We start from the raw sequence: 25,000 nt of genomic DNA, 5'->3' as shown, positions 1-25,000 counted from the left end.
GGACTCTGGGCAAAGAGGGTGGGGGTGGGTGGGGGAGAGTCCTGATGCATGATGGTGAGAAAGGACCCAAGTTGGGGGTTATTTTTCAGGCACGTTTTATGGGGTGTCGAGAATTCGTACCCATGTGCCAACAACTGTACTGTAAAACCATTAAGCCCCCAAGAAAATGATAAGAAACAAAAACAAACAAACAAAAAAAACAACAAACTGATTGTCAGGCTGGGATTCCAGGTTATAAAAGACAGTGTGTAGGGCTGGGTGGTGGTGCACCCAGTTGAGTGCATTACAATGTGCAAGGCCCCAGGTTCAAGACCCCGGTCCCCACCTGCAGGGGGGAAGTTTCACAAATAGTGCAGTAGAGCTGCAGGTGTCTCTCTGTCTCTCTCCCTCTCTGTCTTCCTCTCCCTCTCGATTTTTGTCTGTCTCCATCCAAGAAAATAAAGAAAGGGGCGCCCGTGAGTGAGTGAAGTCACCAGTGTCTGGTGGCCTGTCCCTCTGTCTGGTTGTCAGGTGTGGAATGTGGGGAGTTGTTAGAGTTAAGGTTAGGGTTAGTTAGGCTGTTGTCTCTGGTTATCAGAGTGCCCGGAATTCAGGTCGTGGCTCTTCTGTCCTACTTGCTGTGTAACTCCTAACAATTCACTGAATCTCTCTGTGTCTTTAATTTTCTCAGAAGGGATTCAGCACATTCTTTGAATTCTTTTTTTTAATTAAAAAAAATATTTATTTATTCCCTTTTGTTGCCCTTGTTGTTTTATTATTGTAGTTATTGATGTCGTCATTGTTGGATAGGACAGAGAGAAATGGAGAGAGGAGGGGAAGACAGAGAGGGGGAGAGAAAGACAGACACCTGCAGACCTGCTTCACGGCTTGGGAAGCGACTCCCCTGCAGGTGGGGAGCCAGGGCTCAAAACGGGATCCTTACGCTGGTCCTTGCGCTTTGCGCCACCTGTTCTTAACCTGCTGAGCTACAGCCTGACTCCCCATTCTTTGAATTTTGTCAGGACTGCTGTCTTTAGCCCAGAAAAAAAGAAGTCTGCCCTCATACTAGCAGACAAATCAAATAAATATATAAATAAAAATGTCTAGTAGTGTTTTGATATTTTTCTGTATGCGGTGGGGGGGCAAGGGGAGAGGAGGATGGGGAATTTTGTAAGGGGTTAGGCAATGACTCTGTTTCCTTGCAGAGGAGGATGGGGAATTTTGTGAGGGGTTAGGCAATGACTCTGTTTCCTTGCAGGGCCTTCCGGGTGTCCAAGGCCCTCCTGGATTCCCTGGCCCCAAGGGCCCCCCTGTGAGTGTGCTCTCCTGGATTGGGGAGGGGCAGGTCAGGGGTGGGGGTGGGGGTGGGGACCTTTATTTATGCCTCAATTCTGTATCCCTTGTTCTCAGGGGTCCCAGGGGAAGGATGGGCGGCCAGGGCACCCTGGACAGAGAGGAGAGTTGGTAAGTGGGACCATCTTTGTAATCATCATCTTCCTCTTCCTTCTCTTCTCCTTCCTCTCCCTCTTCATCTTCCCCCTCCTCTTCTTCTTCCTCCTTCTCTTCTACCTCCTCCACTACCTCCTCCTTTTCCTTCTTTTTCAAGATTTGTCCATTTTTCAGAGCCTGCAGATGGTTCACCCGGTAGAGCAACAGAGCATGTGCTTTTAGCTGTGTGTGAGGACTGGGGTTTGAGCCCCTGGCACCACATGGGAGCACCACGCATAACAAGCATCTTGGCATCTCTGTTCTCTCTCTCCCTAACATAAAATTAAAAAGAAGGGGGAGTCGGGCGGTAGGGCAGCAGGTTAAGCGCACGTGGCGCAAAGCGCAGGGACCGGCTCAAGGATCCCGGTTCGAACCCCCGGCTCCCCACCTGCAGGGGAGTCGCTTCACAAGTGGTGAAGCAGGTCTGCAGGTGTCTGTCTTTCTCTCCCCCCCTCTCTGTCTTCCCCTCCTCTCTCCATTTCTCTCTGTCCTATCCAACAATGACGACATCAACAACAATAATAGCTACAACAACAATGGAAACAACAAGGGCAACAAAAAGGAAATAAATAAATAAATAAATTTTAAAAACTTAAAAAGAAGGGAGTCAGGCGTTAGCACAGTGGATTAAGCGCACGTGGTGCAAAGCACAAGGACCAGCGTAAGGATCTCAATTTGAGCTCCCAGCTCCCACCTGCAGGGGAGTCGCTTCACAAGCGGTGCAGCAGGTCTGCAGGTGTCTGTCTTTCTCTCCCCCTCTCTGTCTTCCCCTCTTCTCTCCATTTCTCTCTGTCCTATCTAACAAAGATGACACTAATAACAACAACAACAATAATAAAAAAACAAGGGCAACAAAAGGGAAAATAAATAAACATAAAAAGTAAAAAAAAAATTAAAAAGAAAAACAAATTATGATGCATGGTACCATGCACAAGAACCCAGGTTCAAGCCTCTAGTCCCCACCTTCAGGGGGGGAACTTTGTGAGTGGTGGAGGACTACAGGCCTCTCTCCCCCCCACACACAGACACATCTCAATTGCTCTCTTTCTCTCCAAAATAAATAAATAAGCATCTCTTTAAAAAATCCTTATTTATTTATTATTGGATAGAGACAAATTGAGGGGGAGGAGGAGATAGAGGGGGAGAGAGACACCTGCAGCCCTGCTTCACCGCTTGTGAAGATTTCCCCTGCAGGTGGGGAACCGGGGCCTTGAACCTGGGTCCTTGCTGACTATAATGTGTTCCCTTAACCAGGTGCTCCACCACCTGAGAAGAAGACAGAAAGATTAGAACCCTGCTCAGCTCTGGCTGATGGGGATGCCGGAGATTGAACTTGTGCCATCTGGGGCCTCAGGCAGGGATGTCCACTGTGCTGTCTCCCTGTATCTTTGATATCAAAGCCCTGACCCTCACTAAGTTCTATTTCTTCCTCCTATGGGACACCCTTGCCTACACCCCCAATTTCTTTTTCTTATCCAGGGATTCCAAGGTCAGACGGGCCCCCCAGGACCGGCTGGTGTTGTGGGACCTCAGGTCAGTGTTGACCTCACAAATCTTAAAAAGAGTTTGGCAAGGGGCAGGGTGTCCCGTCCCACGGGACCTTCAATGTGGGTTAACCTAGGAGAGGGAGTGAGGACAAGGAAAGAAGGGAGAGGGAAGGGGACAAGACACACGAGAGAAATGAGACAAGTCAAGATTCTGATCAAGTCTGTTTATTAGCACTAAAGATGCAGTTTTTAAGGCCGGGGCAAGGGGGGAGTTAGCAGCTGGGAACTGTTGACTGAAGTGGTGTGTTGTCATGGTAATCAGCCTTTATCTGGAAGGTCCTGGGTGATTCATGGGGAGGTGGAATTGGGAGACAGGAACTTATCTGTGAACAAAGACTCTAAGGTGTAAAGAAGCAGGAACTTAACTTTTAAGCAAGGCCATCTGTGAACAAAGATTCTGTGGTCATGCCAATAGCAACCTTGAGGGCACATGTGGCTCCCCACAGCAGGGGTGGGGGGAAGGCAGTATTGCACCTGGCTAAGCACACACATTACAGTACACAAGGACCCAGGTTAGAGCCCCTGTCTCTGTCTCTCTCCCTCTATATCTTACCTTCTCCTCAATTTCTCTCTGTCTCTATCCTGTGATAAATAAATAAAAAAAGTTAAAAAGAATAAAAAAACTGGGAGCTCAGTGGTGGCACAGCGGGTTAAGCGCAGATGGTGCAAAGCACAAGGACCAGCCCAAGGATCCCAATTCGAGCCCCCAGCTCCCCACCTGCAGGGGAGTCACTTCCCAGGCGGTGAAGCAGGGCTGCAGGTGTCTATCTTTCTCTCCTCCTCTCTGTCTTCCCCTTCTCTCTCAATTTCACTCTGTCTTATCCAACAACAACGACAGAAATAATAACAACAACAAAGATGATAAACAATAAGGGCAACAAAAGGGGAAATTTTTTTTAAAAGGATAAAAATTTTAAAGAAAGAGTTTGGCACAAAAAAACCCCAAAAATTGGGGGGGGGAGGTCTTAAGGTTGGGGATATGGGTCCTGAATACAGCCACCAACACAAGGTGTCTCTGTTAGAACTGAGCTGTTGGCATTTTCTCTTCCTTTTCCAGGGAAAGACAGGAGAAATAGGACCTCTGGGTGAGAGGGGGCCCCCGGGCCCCCCTGGACCACCTGGCGAGCAAGGTCTTCCGGGTCTGGAAGGCAGAGAAGGCGGCAAGGTGAGAGAGAGACCAGCCCCCAGGGAGGGAACAGTTGGGTGATTAGCAGGCTGGTGTGTTTGGACCATGGAAGTTCTATCATATGTGGAGCCCAGGGGGTGGGAGGGTCTGTCATTTTTGTGGGTATGTGTCTATGGCTAAGTATCCCTCCCCGAGTTCTCCCTGTGACCCTCCACTGCCCCCGGTCTCAGACTCACCCCCATGAGGGAAGCCAGGTCGTCAGATGGGAGTGAGGGTGGTGGTAGGACTTCTCCTTCTCTGCAACTTGATCTCCCTCTTCTGGTTTGGCTGCAGGGGGACCTGGGGCCCCCCGGGCCCCTTGGAAAAGAAGGACCACCTGGACCCAGGGGCTTCCCTGGCCCCCCAGGAGCCCTGGGGGACCCTGTGAGTAGCCCTTGGGGCCCCTCCCCTCTGCGTGGCTGTGAAGTAGATAAAAATGTGGGGAGGGGGGAATCTGGAGAGGGACAGGGCACCCCAGGCTGGGGATAGGAGACACCCCCAAAAAAGTAAAGCATGATGTCTGGAGGGGCATAGAGAAGGAGACCCCTAAGTCTCAGTGCCTGGGAAGGAGGTGCAGATATTCAGAGTGCAGACTGACCCTAGGGGTACCCTCCTTGGTGAGGTGGGGAGGATTCCTATGTGACATATTTTCTTCTTCAGGGACCTGTGGGTCTGAAGGGTGACAAGGGTCCCCCAGGTCCAGTTGGAGTCAATGTAAGTGTAACCTCATCTGATGAGTGTGGGGGCATAGAGGGGACTTGGGGTGTCATGATTGAGCCCATTCTCCTGTCTGTGACACAGCCCCATGACATAGACTATGGATAGGGGCCGGGAGATAGCTCACCTGGTAGAGCACACACTTTACCATGCATAAGGGCCAGGGCTCGAGTCCCTGGTCACCATATGAGAGCGCTACACACACAAGGGGAAGCTTTGCAAGTGATGGAGCAGGGGTGTGTGTGTGTATATGTTGGGGGGGGTCCTCTCCTCTCTCAGCACCATGGACAGCACCCAGGGAGCTCCATGGAGGATGGGCAGGGCTGTGGGGTCTCTCCTCTCTCAGCACCATGCACAGCACCCAGGGAGCTCCATGGAGGGTGAGCAGGGCTGTGGGGGTCTCTCCTCTCTCAGCACCCTGCACAGAACCCAGGGAGCTCATGGAGGGTGGGCAGGGCTGTGGGGTCTCTCCTCTCTCAGCACCATGCACAGCACCCAGGGAGCCCATGGAGGTGGGCAGGGCTGTGGGGTCTCTCCTCTCTCAGCACCAGGCACAGCACCCAGGGAGCCCCATGGAGGGTGGGCAGGGCTGTGGGGGTCTCTCCTCTCTTAGCATCATGCACAGCACCCAGGGAGCCCATGGAGGGTGGACAGGACTGTGGGGTCTCTCCTCTCTCAGCACCATGGACAGCACCCAGGGAGCCCATGGAGGGTGGGCAGGGCTGTGGGGTCTCTCCTCTCTCAGCACCATGGACAGCACCCAGGGAGCCCCATGGAGGGTGGGCAGGGCTGTGGGGTCTCTCCTCTCTCAGCACCATGCACAGCACCCAGGGAGCCCATGGAGGGTGGGCAGGGCTGTGGGGTCTCTCCTCTCTCAGCACCATGGACAGCACCCAGGGAGCCCATGGAGGGTGGGCAGGGCTGTGGGGTCTCTCCTCTCTCAGCACCATGGACAGCACCCAGGGAGCCCTATGGAGGGTGGGCAGGGCTGTGGGGTCTCTCCTCTCTCAGCACCATGCACAGCACCCAGGGAGCCCATGGAGGGTGGGCAGGGCTGTGGGGTCTCTCCTCTCTCAGCACCATGGACAGCACCCAGGGAGCCCATGGAGGGTGGGCAGGGCTGTGGGGTCTCTCCTCTCTCAGCACCAGGCACAGCACCCAGGGAGCCCCATGGAGGGTGGGCAGGGCTGTGGGGTCTCTCCTCTCTCAGCACCATGCACAGCACCCAGGGAGCTCCATGGAGGGTGGGCAGGGCTGTGGGGTCTCTCCTCTCTCAGCACCATGGACAGCACCCAGGGAGCTATGGAGGGTGGGCAGGGCTGTGGGGTCTCTCCTCTCTCAGCACCATGCACAGCACCCAGGGAGCCCATGGAGGGTGGGCAGGGCTGTGGGGTCTCTCCTCTCTCAGCACCATGGACAGCACCCAGGGAGCCCATGGAGGGTGGGCAGGGCTGTGGGGTCTCTCCTCTCTCAGCACCAGGCACAGCACCCAGGGAGCCCCATGGAGGGTGGGCAGGGCTGTGGGGTCTCTCCTCTCTCAGCACCATGCACAGCACCCAGGGAGCTCCATGGAGGGTGGGCAGGGCTGTGGGGGTCTCTCCTCTCTCAGCACCCTGCACAGAACCCAGGGAGCTCATGGAGGGTGGGCAGGGCTGTGGGGTCTCTCCTCTCTCAGCACCATGGACAGCACCCAGGGAGCCCATGGAGGTGGGCAGGGCTGTGGGGTGTCTCCTCTCTCAGCACCAGGCACAGCACCCAGGGAGCCCATGGAGGGTGGGCAGGGCTGTGGGGTCTCTCCTCTCTCAGCACCATGCACAGCACCCAGGGAGCCCCATGGAGCGTGGGGCTGGGCTGCTTAAAATATACAAAGTGAGGGGGCCCAATTGTAACTCAGCAGGTAAGCACACATGGCCTAAAGCACAAGGACCAGCTTAAGGATCCCAGTTGGAGCCCCCAGCTCTCCACCTGCTGCTGTCTTTCTCTCCCCCTCTCTGTCTTCCTCTCCTTTCTCGATTTACCTCTGTACTATCCAACAACATCAGCAGCAATAACAATAATAACAATAGTAACAACAACAAGGGCAACAAAAATGGGGGGGGATGTCCTCCAGGAGAAGTGGATTTATCTTGCAGGCATCGAGCCCCAGTGATAACCCTGGAGGCAATAAATAAATAAATAAATAAATAAATATTAAGTGAATGTTCAGAAAGATAGCTCAGTGGGTAGACCATGAACCTTCCAGACAGTTCCTGTTTGAATCTTAACAACACATGGAATTCTCTGTGGCAGTGGGGGCATATCTCTCTTCTTTTCTTGTTCTTCTTCTCGTTCTTCTCCTCCTCCTCCTCCTCCTCCTCCTCCTCCTCCTCCTCCTCCTCCTCCTCCTCCTCCTCCTCCTCCTCCTCCTTCTTCTTCTTCTTCTTCTCCTCCAGGGTTATTGCTGGGGCTCAATGCCTGCACTACGAATCCACTGCTCCTGGAGGCTATTTTTCCCCTTTTGTTGCCCTTGTTGTTTCCTCTCTCTCTCTCTCTCTCTCTCTCTCTCTCTCTCTCTCCTATCTGAATTTATAAAAAAACATCCTGGATCACTCAAGGCCCTGTGGTTCATGGAGGGGAGGATTTTGCTTTTGCACTGTGGGAGGTGGGAGCCACGGAGGCAGAGGTCAGCCTCAGGCCACAGGGCAACAGCTTGAACACTGGCTGGTAACTTTGGAAACTCTCCACCTTGAGACAAACGGACTACCCTTTGTCCTTTTTTTACCTCATTCTCTATTTTCAGGGCCCCCCCGGAGAGCGGGGTCCCCTGGGCCCAGCCGGGAGCATTGGGCTGCCTGGCCACAGTGGAAGCCAAGGTCCTGTTGGCCATGCAGGAGAGAAGGGGTCTCCAGTAAGTCCCTGCCACACCACCCCAATTCCCCAGGCACCCTCACACCCTTCCACACCAGCACTCTCTGATCCTGCCCTATACCCTTCTTTCCATCAGGGGGAAAAGGGTTCTCCTGGCCCCATTGGCAAAGAGGGGGCTCCAGGACCCCTGGGCCTCCGGGGGCCCTCAGGGGCCCCTGGACCAGCTGGCGAGGATGGGGACAAGGTGAGGAAAATTCAGGGGGGGGGCTGAAGGGGTGTAGGGGGAGCTGGAAAGGCGGGACTGACTCCCTTTCATCCTGTTTCCCCTGCAGGGAGAGGTGGGCACCCCTGGACACAAGGGAAGCAAAGGAGATAAAGGAGATACAGTGAGTAGGGACAGGGGAGCTCTGGGTGGGGTGGGAGGCTGGAAGGGAGGGAGGAGGGATGGAGAGAATGTGGACAGGGGACAGAACTTTTTACAGTTCTCTGAGTCCCCATCTTGGGCACCTGCCAGCCCCAGGGGTCATTTGAACTGCCTGGAATAAAAGGAGGATTACCCAGGGCTGGGTGGTGGTGCAACTGGTTAAGCTGACATGTGTTACAATGTGCAGGGGTCCAGGTTCAAGCTCCCCCTGCTGACTCCACCTTCACCCGGTCCTCACCTGCAAGGAGGAAGCTTCACAAGCTGTGAAGCAGGGCTGCAGGTGTCTCTCTGTCTCTGCCCCTCTCTATCTCCCCTTTCTCTCAATTTCTCTCTGTCTCCCTCCCCCAATAAATAAAATAAAATAATATAAAATGTAAACTTAAAAAAGGAGGGCCTAACCGGCAGACAGAGCCACACCCCACCCACCAGAAGGTCTTCTCTTTCTTTCCTCTATGACATTTGAGTCTTTCTCTTCCAACTCTGTTCACCTCTAAGGTCTCTCTCTCTCTCTCTCTCTCTCTCTCTCTCTCTCTCTCTCTCTCTCTCTCTCTCTCTCCCTCCATGCCCCTGGGTTCAGGGACATGTCCTAAAGGGGTTCTGAGCTGAACTCTGACCCAGTCACACCATGCACCCTGACTCTGAACCCCTTCCTACTCAGTGCTGACCCCAAACCTGAACTTTTAAATTCTGAAGCAGATTTTGGGCCCCCACCTCAAGTCCAACAAAGTCCATTGTTTTCTTCTTTTTATTTATTTTTTTAATGCAACACATGTGAGTGAGCTTGGGGTTTTCATGCCTGTATGATTAAAGATACTTGACTAGACTCTCTGAACCAATCTTTCCTCTCTCATTTCCTCCCTCCCAAGCCCCCTCTCTTTCTCCCTCCCTCTCTTCATTATTCCTTATTTATTTATTTTTTTTGCGTCCAGGGTTATTGCTGGGGTTTGGTGTTCGCACCATGAATCCACTGCTCATGGAGGCCATTTTATCCCCTTTGTTGCCCTTGTTTATCATGGTTGTTGTTGTTATTATTATTATTGCTGTTGTTGTTGGATGGGACAGAGAGAAATTGAGAGAGGAGGGGAATACAGAAAGGAGGAGAGAGAGATAGACACCTGCAGACCTGCTTCACCGCCTGTGAAGTGACCCACCCCCCCTCGCAGGTGGGAAACCAGAGGCTCGAACTGGGATCCTTAACCGGTCTCTGCACTTCATGGCATGTGCACTTAACTCACTACATTACTGCCTGGCCCCCCTCTTCCTTTCTTTTTTTCTTTCTTTCTCTCTCTCTCTCTCTGTCTCTCACTCACTCCCTTTCTCCCTTCATTCCTTTCTTTCTCTTTCCCTCTCTTCTTATTTCTCTTTTTTATTTTTAAATTCCCCCTCCCCCCCCCCTTTTTTTTACCAGAGCACTGCTCAGCTCTGGTTTGTGGTGGTGCAGCAGACTGAACCTGGGACTTCAGAGCCTCAGGCATGAGAGTCTGTTTGCATAACTACTATGCTATCTACCCTCGCCCTATTTTAAAAATTTTTTTATCATCTTTATTTATTTATTTATTTGGATAGAGACCGCCGGAAATCAAGAGGGAAAGAGGCAGAGAGACACCTGCAGCCCTGCTTCACCACTTGCAAAGCTTTCCCTCTGCAGGTGGAGACCAGGAGACCAGAGTTTGAACCTGGGTCAACCACCACCTGGCCTCTCTTTCTTTCTTTCTTTCTTTCTTTCTTTCTTTCTTTCTTTCTTTCTTTCTTTCTTTCTTCCTTCCTTCCTTCCTTTCTTTCTTTCTTCCTTTCTCCCTTCCTTCCTCCCTCCCTCCCTTCCTTCCTTCCTTCCTTCCTTCCTTCCTTCCTTCCTTCCTTCCTTTCCTTTCATTCTCTCTTCCCTTCCTCTCTCTCTCTCTCTCTCTCTCTCTCTCTCTCTGCCACCAGAGTTATCTCTGGGGCTTGGTAGCCACAAAACAAATGCACAGGCTTGAACCTCGGTCCTCATGTATGGTAGGTAACACATGCATTCAACTCTGTGTGTCCCCACCTGGCCTCCTTCCTTCACTCCTGAGCCTAAGTGCTGTGCCACTCTTTCACAGGGCCCACCTGGACCAACAGGGATACAAGGTCCCGCGGGTCACCCGGGGCCCCCGGTGAGCACTCCCAGTGGGAGAACCCCATGGGGGAAGGGACCACCCCCTGCACCCCAACTCACCCCTGACCTTGACCCCCCAACTCTGCTCTAACTGCTCCACACCCCACAGCCTCTCAACTGCACCCCTATCCTGAGTACTGGTAGAGCCCCCATCTCAGTCCTGCACCCAGGATCCTGCCTTTCAACCTCACTTGGGCTGAACCCGGATCCAACCAGACCCTGAACCTCCTCCTGATGCCCCCGTCCCATGCTGAACTCGCTCAGAGCTCTGAATCTGACCTTGCCTTTCCCTAGCCCTACTTGTGACCTTGACTTCAGAAGGAACTGACAGACCTCTTGTGCCCACCCCAAGGCCTTTATGCCCCCTTTGAGATCTTCCCCACACCCTAACCTGTACCTCAACTCCACACTCAGCCCTGAACCCCCCTCCCCAAAACACACACACTTGCTCTCAACATAATCTTAGTCCTGCCTCCCACCCTGGACCTCAGCGTTGACTCTCACAAATATGTGACCTTGACCCTAACCATACCCCCCATGCCAATCCCTTCCCAGGGTGCAGATGGGGCACCAGGACGCCGGGGACCCCCAGGCCTCTTTGGGCAGAAAGGAGATGACGGAGTGAGAGGCTATGTGGGAGTGATTGGCCCACCTGGCCTGCAGGTGGGTACCTGGGTTTGGGGGCACAGCCCCCTGTACCCTGAGAGATCCTGTGTTCAAACTTTGTTTCTTTCTTCCACAGGGACTGCCAGGCCCTCCGGGGGACAAGGGGGAGGTTGGAGATGTAGGGTCCATGGTATGATGAAGAATATGTGCGTGTGGGGGGGGGGGTTGGCTGGTGGGAGGAGGGGCAGGATGTTCAATGGATCTGGGAAGGAGATGCTGCAGGCCACTATCTTTTTAATTTTTTCAAATCTTATTATTATATTTTTTAATTGCTACCAGGGTTCTCACTGGGGTTTCATGCCCACACACAATGCTCCTTTGGCCATTTTTTTTCAATTTCTTTTTTTTTTTTTCTTTTCTTCTCTCCTCTCTCTCTCTCTTGTCTTCCCACTTTGATAAGATAGAGAGAAATTGAGAAAGGGAGGGGGATATAGAAAGAGAGAGAAAAAGAAAGACACTTACAGATCTGCTTCACTACTCATGAAGCTTCCCCCTTTGCAGGTAAGGACCAGGAGTTTGAATCCAGGTCCTTATATGTGATAACATATGCCCTCAACTGGAGGCAGCATCACCCTCACTCTCTTGCTTCATGGTTTTCAGTTCCACACATCCAATATCCCACAGTCACCTCCTGGCTTATTTCCTGTAGCACAGTCCCTTTCAGTTCCTCCCTTGTAGCCCAAAGCAGGACCTCATCCATTTTCATGACTGAGTAGTATTCCACTGTGTATCAAGACCACAGCTTATTATCTGTCAGTGAGCAATGGGGTGGCTTCCCTATATCTCTTGTCTGGGCCAATGCACACAGGTGTCCTTATCTCTCTTTTGGATAAGTGGTTGTACATGCATCTATTATTTTGAGGGGGTCCAGCATAAGAGTGAGCTGTGTGGTTACTGGAACCTGGGGAAGGGCATGGAGGTCACAAGATGCTATTCTGATTGTCCCACAGGGTCCACATGGAGCTCCAGGCCCTCGGGGTCCCCATGGCCCCAGTGGAGCTGAGGTGAGGAGTTGGGGGTAGGGACCAGGGTGCTCAGGAAGTGGGGGGGGGGGGGCATCCATTTACCAAGAAGTGTAAGTAGGGCCCCTGTCAGCCCACTTTTGTAGTGGAACAAGCATATCAGATGCTCATAACTTCACACTCAGTGTCTAATGCAGTACCCAGAGGATTCTGTGTCCCGTGAGTTGCCTGTAATGTCCTCAGTCATGGAGGGAGGGTCAAAGGGCAACAGCAAAAAACACCCAGATGGTCAACTTGGCTCCTGATATGGGAACAGAAAACTGGAACTTGCTGAAGCACTGAGACTGTTTAGATGCTAAGTTTAGATCTAGAATGTTTACGGTTTCTTTTGTTGTTTTTAAAAAGATTATCCCCCTTTTGTTGCCCGTTTCATTTTATTGTTGTTGTTATTAATGTCATCGTTGTTGGATAGGACAGAGAGACATGGAGAGAAGAGGGGAAGACAGAGAGGGGGAGAGAAAGACAAGACACCTGCAGACCTGCTTCACCGCTTGTGAAGCGATTCCCCTGCAGGTGGGGAGCTGGGGGCTCGAACCGGGATCCTTACACCGATTCTTGTGCTTTGCCACACCTGCGCTTAACCTGCTGCGCTACAGCCTGACTCCCAGGATTTCATTATGACTCACAGCAGCTGAAGATGTTTACTTCCATCCCTGCTGTTTGTCTTGCTTTCTGCTTGAATCAGCTCCATTGACCATTGGAATTCCTTTTTAAAATGTTAAAACTTTAATCATTTATTTGATTTGATAGAACATAGAGAAGTTGAGAGGGAGGGGAAGTAGAAAGAAGGAAAGAGACAGAGAGACACTGACAGCCCTGATTCACCACTTGTGAGGATTCCCTCCTGCAGGTGGGGGGTGGGGGCTTGAACCTGGGTCCTTGTGCATAGCAATACATGCATTTAATCAGCTGTGCTACCACTAGGCCTCTGGCCATTGGAATTCTTGAACTTCACTCTTCGCCCCCCACTTCTTTTTTTTATTTATTTATTTTCCCTTTTGTTGCCCTTGTTGTTTATCATTGTTATTGCTGTCATTGTTGTTGGACAAGACAGAGAGAAATGGAGAGAGGAGGGGAAGACAGAGAGGGGGAGAGAAAGACAGACACCTGCAGACCTGCTTCACCGCCTGTGAAGTGACTCCCCTGCACGTGGGGAGCCAGGGGCTCGAACTGGGGTCCTTATGCCGGTCCTTGCGCTTTGCGCCACATGCACTTAACCTGCTGCACTATGCCCAACTCCCTACTCCCCACTTCTATGGGGGCTCTCATAAAATGAAGTAATCTCCAGACTCTTAGACAATTCACTTGTGTCTCTGGGTAATCTCTCTGTATCCTGTGTCACGGGCCTGACAAGGACACACCTTTACCCCCTTTTTGTCTCCCCAGGGTCCCCCAGGGCTGCCTGGAGGCATCGGCCAGCCGGGTGCCGTGGGCGAGAAGGTAAAATTGTGGGGACAGTTTAGGGGGTAGGGGACAAGGGCAGCACAGGATGGGGGATGCAAAGCCAGTCCTGGAGGTAGATGATTGTTCTGGGGAACCCCTTCCTGCCTTCCCAGGGAGACTCCCCCTCTCCATCTTTTCTCTTCTCCAACCCACAGGGTGAACCAGGAGAAACTGGAGATCCTGGACTCCCAGGACCCCCTGGCATTCCTGTGAGTTACTGCCTCGTACCCCTATACCCATCTGGGGGTACTCCTCACCCCTTGGCTTCTCCAACCACCTTTCCTTTCGAAATGTGCAGCTCTTGTGCTGACCAATGAGAACTCCTAAGGAGTTTGTAAAAATATTTTATTTGGGGCAGACAGCCTCACCAATGTTTCCTGGAACCCCACCTCCCCAGAGCCCTACCCCACTAGGGAAAGATAGAAACAGGTTAGGGGTACAGATCTACCTGTCAACGTCCATGTCCAGTGGAGAAGCAATTACAGAAGCCAGACCTTCCATCTTCTGCACCCTATAGAGATCTTTGGTCCATGCTCCCAAAGGGATAAAGAATAAGGATGCTTCCAATGGAGGGGATGGGATATGGAATTTTGGTGGTGGGAAATGTGTGGAATTGTAGCCCTGTTATCCTACAATTTTGTTAATCATTATTAAATCACAGATAAAATATTTTATTTATTTTTAATACAGATAGAGAGAAATGGAGAGGGGAGGGGGGATATAGAGAGACAGAGAGATACCTGCAGCCCTGTTTTACTGCTTGTAAAGATTCCCCCTGCAGGTGGGGATTGGGGGATTGAACCTAGGGTCTGTGCACTGTAACATGTGCACTCTACCAGGTGCACTAACCCCCACCTTGATTATTTTAATATTGGGTATGGAGCCTCACACACATTCAATTCCTCTACTCCTGGTCTAGCTCCTTTCTTTCTTTTTCTACCACACACACACACACACACACACACACACACACACACACACACACATATACATATATACATATATATATAGAGAGAGAGAGTGAGAGAGAGAGAAAGAGAGAGAAAAAGAAAGGCAGAGAGAGAGAGAAATAAAGAAAGAGACCACAGACACACTCTTCCACTCATGGGACTATCTCAAGTGCTCTGGTGCTCCCATGCAATGCCACGGCTCAAACCTAGTAAGGTACACACCTCACTGAGAGAGCTGTCCCCCAGTCCCCTGTGATCTCAATGACAAGAATCCTGGAACTTCTTGGACAGGGTGAGACCCTGGCTGGTTGGGCATCTGCATAAGTGAGAGGTTGAGGTGTGTGGGTAGGTGGGTGGGCTCAGATCTAACCCAGGAACTTTGTTTGAGGGTGACCTCTTGGGCCCCACTCATAATTCACTTCATGGGGGGACATGGGATGGACCACCCTTGCCTGTGACTTGTGGCCAACTGGACACACCTGACTCTCTGACTCCCATAATCTTCTGACCTTTGGGGTGTCTAGGCTACTCTGACCTCTGACCCCAGCCAAGACCCAATCCACCCAGAGTCTTGAGTTCAGGGGTGATAAGTCTGGAGGGTTTGGGCTCTACTGATCTCTGACCTCTGTCTCTGCAAAGGGGCCCAGGGGAGAAGTTGGTGAGAAGGGGGACACTGGTGCCTCTGGGGCTGCTGGCCCCCCAGGGAAGAAAGGCCCCCCTGGAGAGGATGGAGCAAAAGGGAACATGGTGAGTCCTCTGGGTAGGATAGGGAGGGGTTAGCAGACCTGCTTGGCCTGCTCCCCAACTTCTAGCATGGGGGGGTGTCCTTGGATCACTGATTTTCAAAACAACCCGGAAGGTGCTGAGTCAATGAATAAGTGAATGAATGGTTGGATGAATAAGTGAATGAGTAGATTGTTGGATGGATAATTGAATGAGTGAAAGAATGAATGCTTGAATGAATAAGTAAATGGACAGAGGAATAGCTGAGTGAATAGGAAAATGGGTGAATGATTCAGTGGGTATGTGATTGAATCAGTGAGTGAATAAATGAATGAGCGAGTGGGTGAATGGCTGAAGAGCATATGACTGTGAATAAACAGTTGCATGAATGAGTGAACAGTTGAATGGGGGGTGGGTAGGTGAATAAATGGAGGGTGAGCCAGCAAGTGAATTAGTGGTTGAATGAGTGAATGGATGAGTGAATGGATAAGTGGAGAGTGAATGAAGGATTGCTTGTTGAATGCATGGGTGAATTAACAATTGAATAAGTGAGTGGGGAATGAATGATTGAAGAATGAATGAATGGATGGATAAATGAATGAATGAATGACTGCATGTACTAATGAATGGTTGAAAGGGCAAGCGTGTGAATGGCTGAAGGAATGAACAAACAAATGATTGGTTAAGTAAGTTGGTGAATGAACGGGTGAATTGTGAATGAATGAGTGAATAGTGAATGAATGAATGAATGAGTGGAAGAGTGAATAGTGAATGAATGCATGAGTGAATGGTTGAATAGTAAATGAATGAATGATTGGGTGAATCATGACTGAATGGGTGTGTAGTAAGTGAATGAATGAATGAATGAATTAATTAATTAATTAATTAATTAATGGGTGAATAATGTTTGAATAGAGCCAGTGAATGAACTGATGGAGAAATGGCTGTATGTATCATTATGAATAAATGGTTGAGTGAGTGAGGTTGAATCAGCAAGTGAATGGCTGAATAAGGGGATGAACTGAACTCATGCATAGGTAAATTGTGGATCAAATGGATTCGACTGATCATTTGGTGCAAGTGATCGACTGAATCCACCCACATAAGCACTCAGGGGCCCTATGGCATTGCTTGGACTCAACTTCTAACCATCTTGAAAGATTGAGCTCACTGAATCTGCTGGATCCCGAGTGGATCCCAAGTGAATCTCAAGTAGATCCCAGACGAACCCTAGGTGGATTCCTATGTGAAATTTAGCCAGGGTGGGGAGTGGGGAGTCTGCATCCCTCTTGCCTGACAAAGGGCTGGTGAGAGGGACTGAGGAACCCCGAAGCTGGTCCCCCCTTCCTCTCACCCCATCACACTCTGTTTCCCTTGTCTGAAAGTCAAAGCTCAGAAGCTTCTGTTTGGTTCCTGCTCCTGTGGATGGATGGACGGATGGATGGATGGATGGATGGATGGATGATCATTCAATCTCTTTCTCTATTCCAGGGCCCCACGGGGCTCCCTGGAGATCTTGGCCCCCCTGGAGATCCTGGAGCTTCAGTGAGTGTCACCCCCATCCCTCCCCCCCAATTTCAGCCTCTCCCTGAAGCTGGTCCCATCTCACCACCTCCCAGATGGAACCCTGGGGGAGTGGGAGGGGCAACAGAGCTCTTCACTCTCCTCCAAGCCACCCCCCAGATTCTGCCATGTGTGCCCCATGACCCCCCAAATTCTGTGCCCCCATCTGCCCCACAGGGTGTAGACGGCCCCCCTGGGGTGAAGGGAGACCCTGGTGATATTGGGGGACCGGTGAGTGTGGTTGCAGAGATGGCTGCTGGGAGGGGGTTGGGGGGGCTGAAGAAGGCAGTTGAGGGGACACCCCCCTACATCCTGTGGATGCCCCTGGTTGGCCTCTTGGAGGGGGCCCACTGTGAGCCTGAGCTTCTGGGCTTGGAGGGGGAGGGCCAGTGTGGGGTGCTGTGGGGAGAGGCCTGCCCGCCCTCAGGACACTGTCACCCAGTACACTGTCGGGTCACTGTCTCAAGAAAGGGGTGCTGGCTGAACCCTAATTGTGCCTGTCACCCACAGGGGCCACCTGGTGCCTCTGGGGAGCCTGGCCCCCCGGGACCCCCTGGCAAGAGGGTAAGGACCTGCTTCTTGACTAACCTGCTCTGATCTTGACCCAACCCCCATTCACTCTCAGAGCCCCCCCTGACGCCCAAAACCCCCATCACCTTTACAGCACCCCCACCCACTGCCTCTCAGCCACAGCCCCCCACCCTCCACCATTCTCCTCATAGGGTCCTTCTGGCCGTGTGGGACATGAAGGCAGAGAAGGGGAGAAGGGGGCCAAGGTGAGTGTTCCCCAGGGGGTTCCTGCTCACCCCTTAGTTATCAGAACTGGGGGGCCAGGGGTTGGGGCCCAGGTACTCCTGACTATCTTCGCTGCACACCCCCTTCATTCCAGGGGTCACCAGGTCCAGATGGCCCCCCTGGGAAGACAGGCCCTGTGGGTGTGCGGGGCCCCCCTGGACGTGAGGGGCCAGAGGGTCTGCGTGGGATCCCCGGACCTGTGGTGAGTGGGGTATTGGGGGGTGTGGGGGGACCCTCAGCAGATAGGGGTGCTTAGATCAGGTGGGTCTTCCACACTGGGATGTGCTAGGAGCACTAACTCTCTGCTTCCTCCTAGGGGGAGGCTGGCCTGCTGGGACCCCCAGGACAGACGGGACCTCCAGGTCCCCTGGTAAGAGTCACTGACCCTCCATCATGGTCTACACTGACCATCCACACTGACCCTCCATCTTAGTCTACACTGACCATCCACACTGACCTTCAATCTTAGTCTACACTGACCATCCACACTGACCCTCCATCATGGTCTACACTGACCATCCACACTGACCTTCAATCTTAGTCTACACTGACCATCCACACTGACCTTCCATCATGGTCTACACTGACCAGCCACACTGACCTTCCATCATGGTCTACACTGACCATCCACACTGACCCTCCATCTTAGTCTACACTGACCATCCTCATAGACCTTACATCTTAGTCTACACTGACCATCTACACTGACCCTCCATCTTAGTCTACACTGACCATCCACACTGATCTTCAATCTTAGTCTACACTGACCATCCACACTGACCTTCTAAGTCTACAATGACCATCCACACTGACTCTCTATCTTAGTCTACATTGACCCTCCATCTTAGTCTACACTGACCCTCCATCTTAGTCTACACTGACCATCCACACTGACCTTCCATCTTAGTCTACACTGACCATCCACACTGACCCTCCATCTTAGTCTACACTGACCATCCACACTGACCTTCAATCTTAGTCTACACTGACCATCCACACTAACCTATCTTAGTCTACACTGACCATCCACACTGACCTTCAATCTTAGTCTACACTGACCATCCACACTAACCTATCTTAGTCTACACTGACCCTCCATCTTAGTCTACACTGACATCCACACTGATCCTTCATCTTAGTCTACACTGACCATCCACACTGACTCTCTTAGTCTACAATGACCATCCACACTGACTCTCTATCTTAGTCTACATTGATCCTCCATCTTAGTCTACACTGACTCTCCATCTTAGTCTACACTGACCATCCACACTGACCCTCCATCTTAGTCTACACTGACCATCCACACTGACCCTCCATCTTAGTCTACACTGACCATCCACACTGACCTTCAATCTTAGTCTACACTGACCATCCACACTAACTTAGCTTAGTCTACACTGACCCTCCATCTTAGTCTACACTGACCCTCCATCTCAGTCTACACTGACCATCCACACTGATCCCTCATCTTAGTTTACACTGACCATCAATACTGACCCTCTATCTCAGTCTACACTGACCATCCACACTGACCTTCCATCTTGATATCCTGTAGTGACACCCCCTTGCTCTGGGTAGTACCCCATTGCACCCCCTTCCCGACAACTCCTCTGGACCCTCAGATTCTGTGTTGGGGACTCCCCCACTCACTCTCTTGTATCCTCCAGGGTCCATCTGGCCTCCCAGGGCTGAAGGGAGATGCCGGCCTTAAAGGGGAGAAGGTAAGAGTCCCCCTCTAGCCTCCCACCATCTTCACCCTCTGCCTGGTTATGGGAGGGAGGGGGAAGCTGGGAGATTGGGGGGTCCCCTCTGCTGCCCCAAAGCTCTAGGATGTAAATCTACCAACACTCCTAACCCACCCTCACCTCTGTGTTTCTCTTTTGTCCCCAGGGCCATATTGGCTTAGTTGGACTCATTGGGCCCCCTGGGGAGGCCGGCGAGAAAGGGGATCGAGGGTTGCCCGGAGTTCAGGGCCCCCCTGGACCCCAAGGAGAACCTGTAAGTGTGGGGGTCACCAGCTTGAGTCTGAATCATGGGCACCAGAGGCTTGTTTGGGGGGAGGCTGTGTCTGATCTCTCATAGGAATGAACTCCCTTGATGACCCTCTGTGTCCTTCCTTCAGGGTTCCCGTGGCCCAGGAGGTTCTGTGGGTCACCCTGGGCCCCCAGGAGTGGCGGTGAGTATGGTAGCTCTGTGGGGCTGGGCCCCTCTTCCCCCCTGACAGTGGGCCATTCAGGACCCAGGTCACTGCTTTTCTGTCTCCACAGGGTCCCCTGGGGCAGAAGGGTTCCAAGGGGTCCCCGGTGAGTACTTGTCATTCCCTGGGGTTCTCCCCGACATCAAAGCTCCCCAGAACCCTCCAGTGTACTAGATAAAGCCTTTCAGGCATCCATGAGCTGAGCCATTAATTAATTAATTAATTATTCAACCCCATGTTCCATGGCTAGTGATTTCACAGTTCTAGTGGTATCTCCTTCCGACCTCAGGCAAAAGGGGCATCACTGTTTACTCCACCTTGATAAAAGAAAATAAACCAGGACCTAGGGGAGACAGCATAGTGGTTCTGCAAAAGACTCTCCTGCCTGAAGCTATGAGGTCCCAAGTTCAATCCCCAGCACCACCAGCAGCCAGAGCTGAGCAAGTCTCTGATCTCAGTCTATCTCTCATCTATTTCTCTACCTAGCTCATTAAATGCATAAATAAAATACTACAAAGACTTTTTTACCTGAAGCTTTGAGGCCCAAGGTTTAATTCCCAGCACCACCAGAAGCCAGAAGCCAGAGCAGAGCAGGGCTTTGGTGTGTGTGTGTGTGTGTGTGTATAAAATAAATAAAATATTGTTTAAAAGAAAAAAATCTGATCCCTAGCCTGCCTCCTTATAAGTTGGCTAGGACTTGCTCAAAGATAGTAAGAGAGAGGGAGTTGGGCGGTAGCACAGAGGGTTAAGCGCACGTGGCACAAAGTGCAAGGACCAGCATAAGGATCCCAGTTCGAGCCCCCAACTCCCCACCTGCAGGGGAGTCACTTCACAAGCAGTGAAGCAGGTCTGCAGGTGTCTGTCTTTCTCTCCCCCTCTCTGTCTTCCCCTCCTCTCTCCAGTTCTCTCTGTCCTATCCAACAATGACGATGACATCAATAACAACAGCAGCAACAATAAAAAGACAACAAGGGCAACAAAAGGAAAATAAATAAATAAAATTTTAAAAAAGATAAGAGAGACTGGTTTTAGGGTTGGGAAATGCAAAGGATGTTCTTGAGTGATTGTGGCTGAAGTGTGTGTGTGTGTGTGTGTGTGTGTGTGTGTGTGTGTCTGTGAGTCCATCTGTGTGAGTCAGTGTGTGTGCATCTGTCTATGAGTCTCTGTGTGTGTGTGAGTCTGTCTGTGTGTGCGTGTCTGTGTAAGTCTGTGTATCTGTGAGAGTCTTTGTGTGTCTGTGAGTCTCTGTGTGTGTGTGTGTGTGTGTGTGTGTGTGTGTGAATCTTTGTGTCTGTCTGTATTGGTGAGAAGCTCAACCCTCTGCAGAGTTGACCCCCCCCAAAATGCTTCTCTCTGCAGGGATCCCTGGGTCCCCAAGGGGACCCCGGCCCCCCAGGTCCCCCTGGCCTCCCGGTGAGTCCCCCCCACTGGGTATGAGAAGGGGGGGAGGGCCCAAATTGGGGTGGGGTCTGGGGGAAGGGCTACATGAGAGTTCTCCCCTGGGCTTTGTCTCTTCCTCTGGCTCTCCCACCCTGTCTCTCTATCTCTGTTTCTCTGTCTCTCCTGGCCTGTCTCCTTGCTATGAGTATCTCAGTCTCTGTCTCTCTTTTTCCTCTCCCTGCCCCTCCCTCTGCATAGGGCGCATCGGCAGTGCTGCCCAGGCTGCGGCGCTCGGTCCCAGTCCTGGAGGGCGGCCTGGAGGAGGTGTTGGCCTCGCTAGCATCACTAGGCGAAGAGATAGAGCAGCTGTGGCGGCCCCCGGGGACTGCAGAGCGCCCGGGGCTGGAGTGCGGGGAGCTGCGGAGGCACCACCCACACCTGCCCGATGGTGAGCTGGGGTTGGGCGCTGGAGGTCTAGGAGTCCAAGGATTTGGGAGACCGGAGGCCCCTGTGGTTAGGGGCCTGGGAGCTTTAGGCTCTGGGGGTCTGGGAGTCCAAAGGTCTGGGATGCCTTGGGTCTTAGGGGTCTAGTGCCCTAGGGACAGGAGTCTGGGGGGGGTCCTTGGGTCTGGGAGCTTGGGGAGGGGGGCCAGAGCCTTGGGGTCTGGTGATCTGGAGGGCCTAGATCTTGAAGTTTGGAGGTCCTCAGGTCTGGATGGTCCTTGGGTCTGGAGGTCTGGGGCCTTAGGATCTAGGGGTCTTGGATTCTGGGGGTCCTTGTTTCTGAGGATCTAGGAGTCCAGAAGCTGCAGACTCTGGGATATGGGGGTCTGGGAGACCTTGGTTCTGGGGCACTTTGGGTCTGTAGGTCTGGGAGAATGGGGTCTGGAAGCTCTGAGTTCTGGTTGCCTGGGGGTCTGGAGCCTGGTGTCTGGAGTTCTGGGTGTCTAGAAGGCTTGGGGTCTGGGGGTCTGGGGTCCTGGGGGTGTGGGGGTGCAAGCGTCCTAGGGCCTGGGAATCCTTGAGTCCTTGGGGTCTGGGGGTTTGGGGGCCCTGGGATCTTGGGGGTCATTGAGTCCTGGGGCCTGAGGGTGGGAGTCTGGGGCCTGGGGGTCTGTGAAGACTTAAATCTGTGAATCTGGAGGTCTATGGGGGGAGAGACCTGGAGAACTGAGGGTTTGGGGGCTAGGGGTCTGAGGGCCCTGGAATTGGGGGAAGCTAGGAGTTTGAAGGTGTCCTGGCTCATAAACCCAGGGGTTTTTGAGATCTGGAGTCCAGAGACCCAGGGACTTGGGGAGCCAAAGACCTGGGGGCTGGGTGTTTTGGGGGGGGTCCTGGGGGCTCCCTGATCACACACCCCCTCTGTTCAGGTGAGTACTGGATTGACCCCAATCAGGGCTGTGCACTGGATGCCATTAAGGTCTTCTGCAACTTCACAGCAGGCGGGGAGACTTGTCTGTATCCCGACCAGAAGTTCCAGACTGTGAGTAATCCTGGGGAAGTGGGGCTTACCACATCATCCCTGCCACCCAGAAGAAGCTGGGCTTACTCTGAAGCTTATCCTTTAACCAATCTTCCTTCCTTCCTTCCTTCCTTCCTTCCTTCCTTCCTTCCTTCCTTCCTTTCCTCCTCCTCCTCTTTTTCTTATATATTGTATTTTTTTTTTATTTTTATTTATAAAATGGAAACACTGACAAGACCATAGAGGAAGAGGGGTACAACTCCACACAATTCCCACCCCCAGAACTCCGTATCCCATCCCCTCCCCCTGGTCGCTTTCCTATTCTTTAACCCTCTGGGAGCATGGACCCAGGGTCATCATGGGGTGCAGAAGGTGGAAGGTCTGGCAGACATATACAGAAAAAGACTAGAAAGAGTCCCACACATATACACACACCAGAGCCCTGGCTTTTCTTGGTGCTGAGGATCGAACCTGGGACCTCAGAGCCTCAGGCAAAACCATGATACTGTTTCTCCAGTCCCCTTCTCCTCCTTCTTCTTTTTCTTCATAAATATATCTTTATTTCTTTTTCTTTTTTCCTTTTTAAAAGTTCTTCTAGGGAGTCAGGCTGTAGCGCAGCGGGTTAAGCGCAGGTGGCGCAAAGTACAAGGACCGGCGTAAGGATCCCGGTTTGCGCCCCGGCTCCCCACCTGCAGGGGAGTCGCTTCACAGGCGGTGAAGCAGGTCTGCAGGTGTCTGTCTTTCTCTCCCCCTCTCTGTCTTCCCCTCCTCTCTCCATTTCTCTCTGTCCTACCTAACAACAATGACAACAATAATAACTACAACAATAAAAAACAAGGACAACAAAAAGGGAATAAATAAATAAATATCTTTTAAAAGTTCTTCTATTTTGATAGGGCAGAGAGAGAGAGATTGAAAGAGAAGAGGAAAGAAAGAGATACAGAGAGTCTGAGAGAACAGCTACTTATGAAGATTCACTACTTATGAAGCTTTCCCTTGCAGGTGGAAAGTGGGGCCCTTGGGCTCAACTTCCTGGCCCCAAAGGTGTTATTCAAGGTGGACTATTGACTGAGGTGGAGACAGAAGTTTTTCTTTTGTTGTTTTCTCTCTCTTTGTTTATTTATTTATTTATTTTTTATATTTATTTATTTTCCCTTTTGTTGTCCTTGTTTTTTTTTTTTGTTGTTGTTGTTATTGTAGTCATTGTTGTTATTGATGTCATTGTTGTTAGGACAGAAAGAAATGGAGAGAGGAGGGGAAGACAGAGAGGGGGAGAGAAAGACAGACACCTGCAGGCCTGCTTCACCGCCTGGGAAGCGACTCCCCTGCAGGTAGGGAGCCAGGGGCGCAAACCGGGATCCTTATGCTGGTCCTTGTGGTTAAGCGCCACATGCGCTTAACCCGCTGTGCTATGCCCGACTCCCTCTCTTTATTTATTTTTTTAAATTATTTTATTATCTTTATTTATTTTTTTATTATCTTTATTGGATAGAGACAGCCAGAAATTGAGATCAGGAAGGGAGATAGCGAGGGAGGGAGACAGAGAGACACCTACAGACCTGCTTCACCACTCGCAAAGCTTTCCCCCTGTAGGTGGGGACTGGAGGCTCAAACCTGGGTCCTTGGGCACTGTTACATGTGCACTCAAGCAGGTGCACCACCAGCTGGCCCTTCTTTGTTTATTTTTTAACAGAGCCTGCTCAGCTCAGGCTGATGGTGGTGCTGGGGATTGAACCTGGGACCTCAGAGCCTCAGGCAGGAGAGTCTTTTGCAGAGCCATGATGCTGTCTCCACATGTCAAGAGAGAAAGCTTATCAAGATAGGAAGATGGACGGCAACTGGGAATTCAAACCAATCGCATTATCCTGAGAAGATTGCAAGCTTGTGACTTCAGTTTTCTGCAGAAGGAGAGGGTTGGGAAGGAGAGAACTAGGAGAAGAAAAGGGAATGGAGAAGATAGCACAAGGGTTCTACAAAAGATCTGCCTGAACCTCTGAGGTCCCAGGTTCAATCCCCAGCACCACCAGCAGCCAGAGCTGAGCAGGACTCTCGGAAGATAGGGGGGTGGGGGGTGGAAGGGGCCAGCACCCAGGTCCCCTGCCCCACCTGCTGAGCTGTGCTCTCCCTCCCACAGGTGAAGCTGGCCTCCTGGTCCCGGGAGAAGCCAGGAAACTGGTTCAGCACCTTCCGCCGAGGGAAGAGGGTGAGTGACCAGAGATTTAAGTGAGAACCAGTGGGGACCTCCATGGGGCCCCTGGGGTGAGGCTGGAGGGGGCTGGCCCCTTGTTGGGTGATAAGGTACTTGGGGTGGGCAGGCAGAAGACACAGCGGCAGGGCTGGAGCCCCTGCCCCAACTGCCCCAGGCAGGCTCCCCAAAAGAAACCATATATCAGCATGAGTTGGGGTCCTGGAGGTGGCTCACTCAGTAGAGAGCACACTTTACCATGCTTGAGGATCTGGGTTCGAGTCCCCTGGCCACTATATGGAAG

At 51.9% G+C, this 25,000-nt stretch overlaps 1 protein-coding gene across 3 annotated transcripts in view; it reads left to right on the top strand.

Annotated features, from left to right (window-relative positions):
* Positions 1–24,764, top strand: part of LOC103116152 (collagen alpha-3(V) chain) — a 69,593-nt gene extending 44,829 nt beyond the window's left edge. For all 3 annotated transcript variants that reach the window (XM_060181643.1, XM_060181642.1, XM_060181641.1), the window contains 30 exons: positions 1,238–1,291; positions 1,390–1,443; positions 2,947–3,000; positions 4,072–4,179; positions 4,474–4,563; positions 4,840–4,893; positions 7,676–7,783; positions 7,880–7,987; positions 8,076–8,129; positions 10,252–10,305; positions 10,863–10,970; positions 11,050–11,103; positions 11,924–11,977; positions 13,382–13,435; positions 13,594–13,647; positions 15,028–15,135; positions 16,603–16,656; positions 16,852–16,905; positions 17,185–17,238; positions 17,397–17,450; positions 17,564–17,671; positions 17,786–17,839; positions 19,140–19,193; positions 19,363–19,470; positions 19,595–19,648; positions 19,740–19,775; positions 21,029–21,082; positions 21,308–21,497; positions 22,420–22,532; positions 24,646–24,764. In XM_060181643.1, the coding sequence (XP_060037626.1) occupies positions 1,238–1,291; positions 1,390–1,443; positions 2,947–3,000; positions 4,072–4,179; positions 4,474–4,563; positions 4,840–4,893; positions 7,676–7,783; positions 7,880–7,987; positions 8,076–8,129; positions 10,252–10,305; positions 10,863–10,970; positions 11,050–11,103; positions 11,924–11,977; positions 13,382–13,435; positions 13,594–13,647; positions 15,028–15,135; positions 16,603–16,656; positions 16,852–16,905; positions 17,185–17,238; positions 17,397–17,450; positions 17,564–17,671; positions 17,786–17,839; positions 19,140–19,193; positions 19,363–19,470; positions 19,595–19,648; positions 19,740–19,775; positions 21,029–21,082; positions 21,308–21,497; positions 22,420–22,532; positions 24,646–24,738 (2,250 nt within the window). In that variant the 3' untranslated portion in view covers positions 24,739–24,764. The remainder of the gene's footprint in view (positions 1–1,237; positions 1,292–1,389; positions 1,444–2,946; positions 3,001–4,071; positions 4,180–4,473; positions 4,564–4,839; positions 4,894–7,675; positions 7,784–7,879; positions 7,988–8,075; positions 8,130–10,251; positions 10,306–10,862; positions 10,971–11,049; positions 11,104–11,923; positions 11,978–13,381; positions 13,436–13,593; positions 13,648–15,027; positions 15,136–16,602; positions 16,657–16,851; positions 16,906–17,184; positions 17,239–17,396; positions 17,451–17,563; positions 17,672–17,785; positions 17,840–19,139; positions 19,194–19,362; positions 19,471–19,594; positions 19,649–19,739; positions 19,776–21,028; positions 21,083–21,307; positions 21,498–22,419; positions 22,533–24,645) is intronic.
* Positions 24,765–25,000: the final 236 nt, after the last annotated feature.

This window comes from Erinaceus europaeus, chromosome 23 (assembly GCF_950295315.1).
Source record: "Erinaceus europaeus chromosome 23, mEriEur2.1, whole genome shotgun sequence".
Classification (NCBI taxonomy): Eukaryota; Metazoa; Chordata; class Mammalia; order Eulipotyphla; family Erinaceidae; genus Erinaceus; species Erinaceus europaeus.
This window is presented reverse-complemented; position numbering and strand designations above follow the sequence as displayed.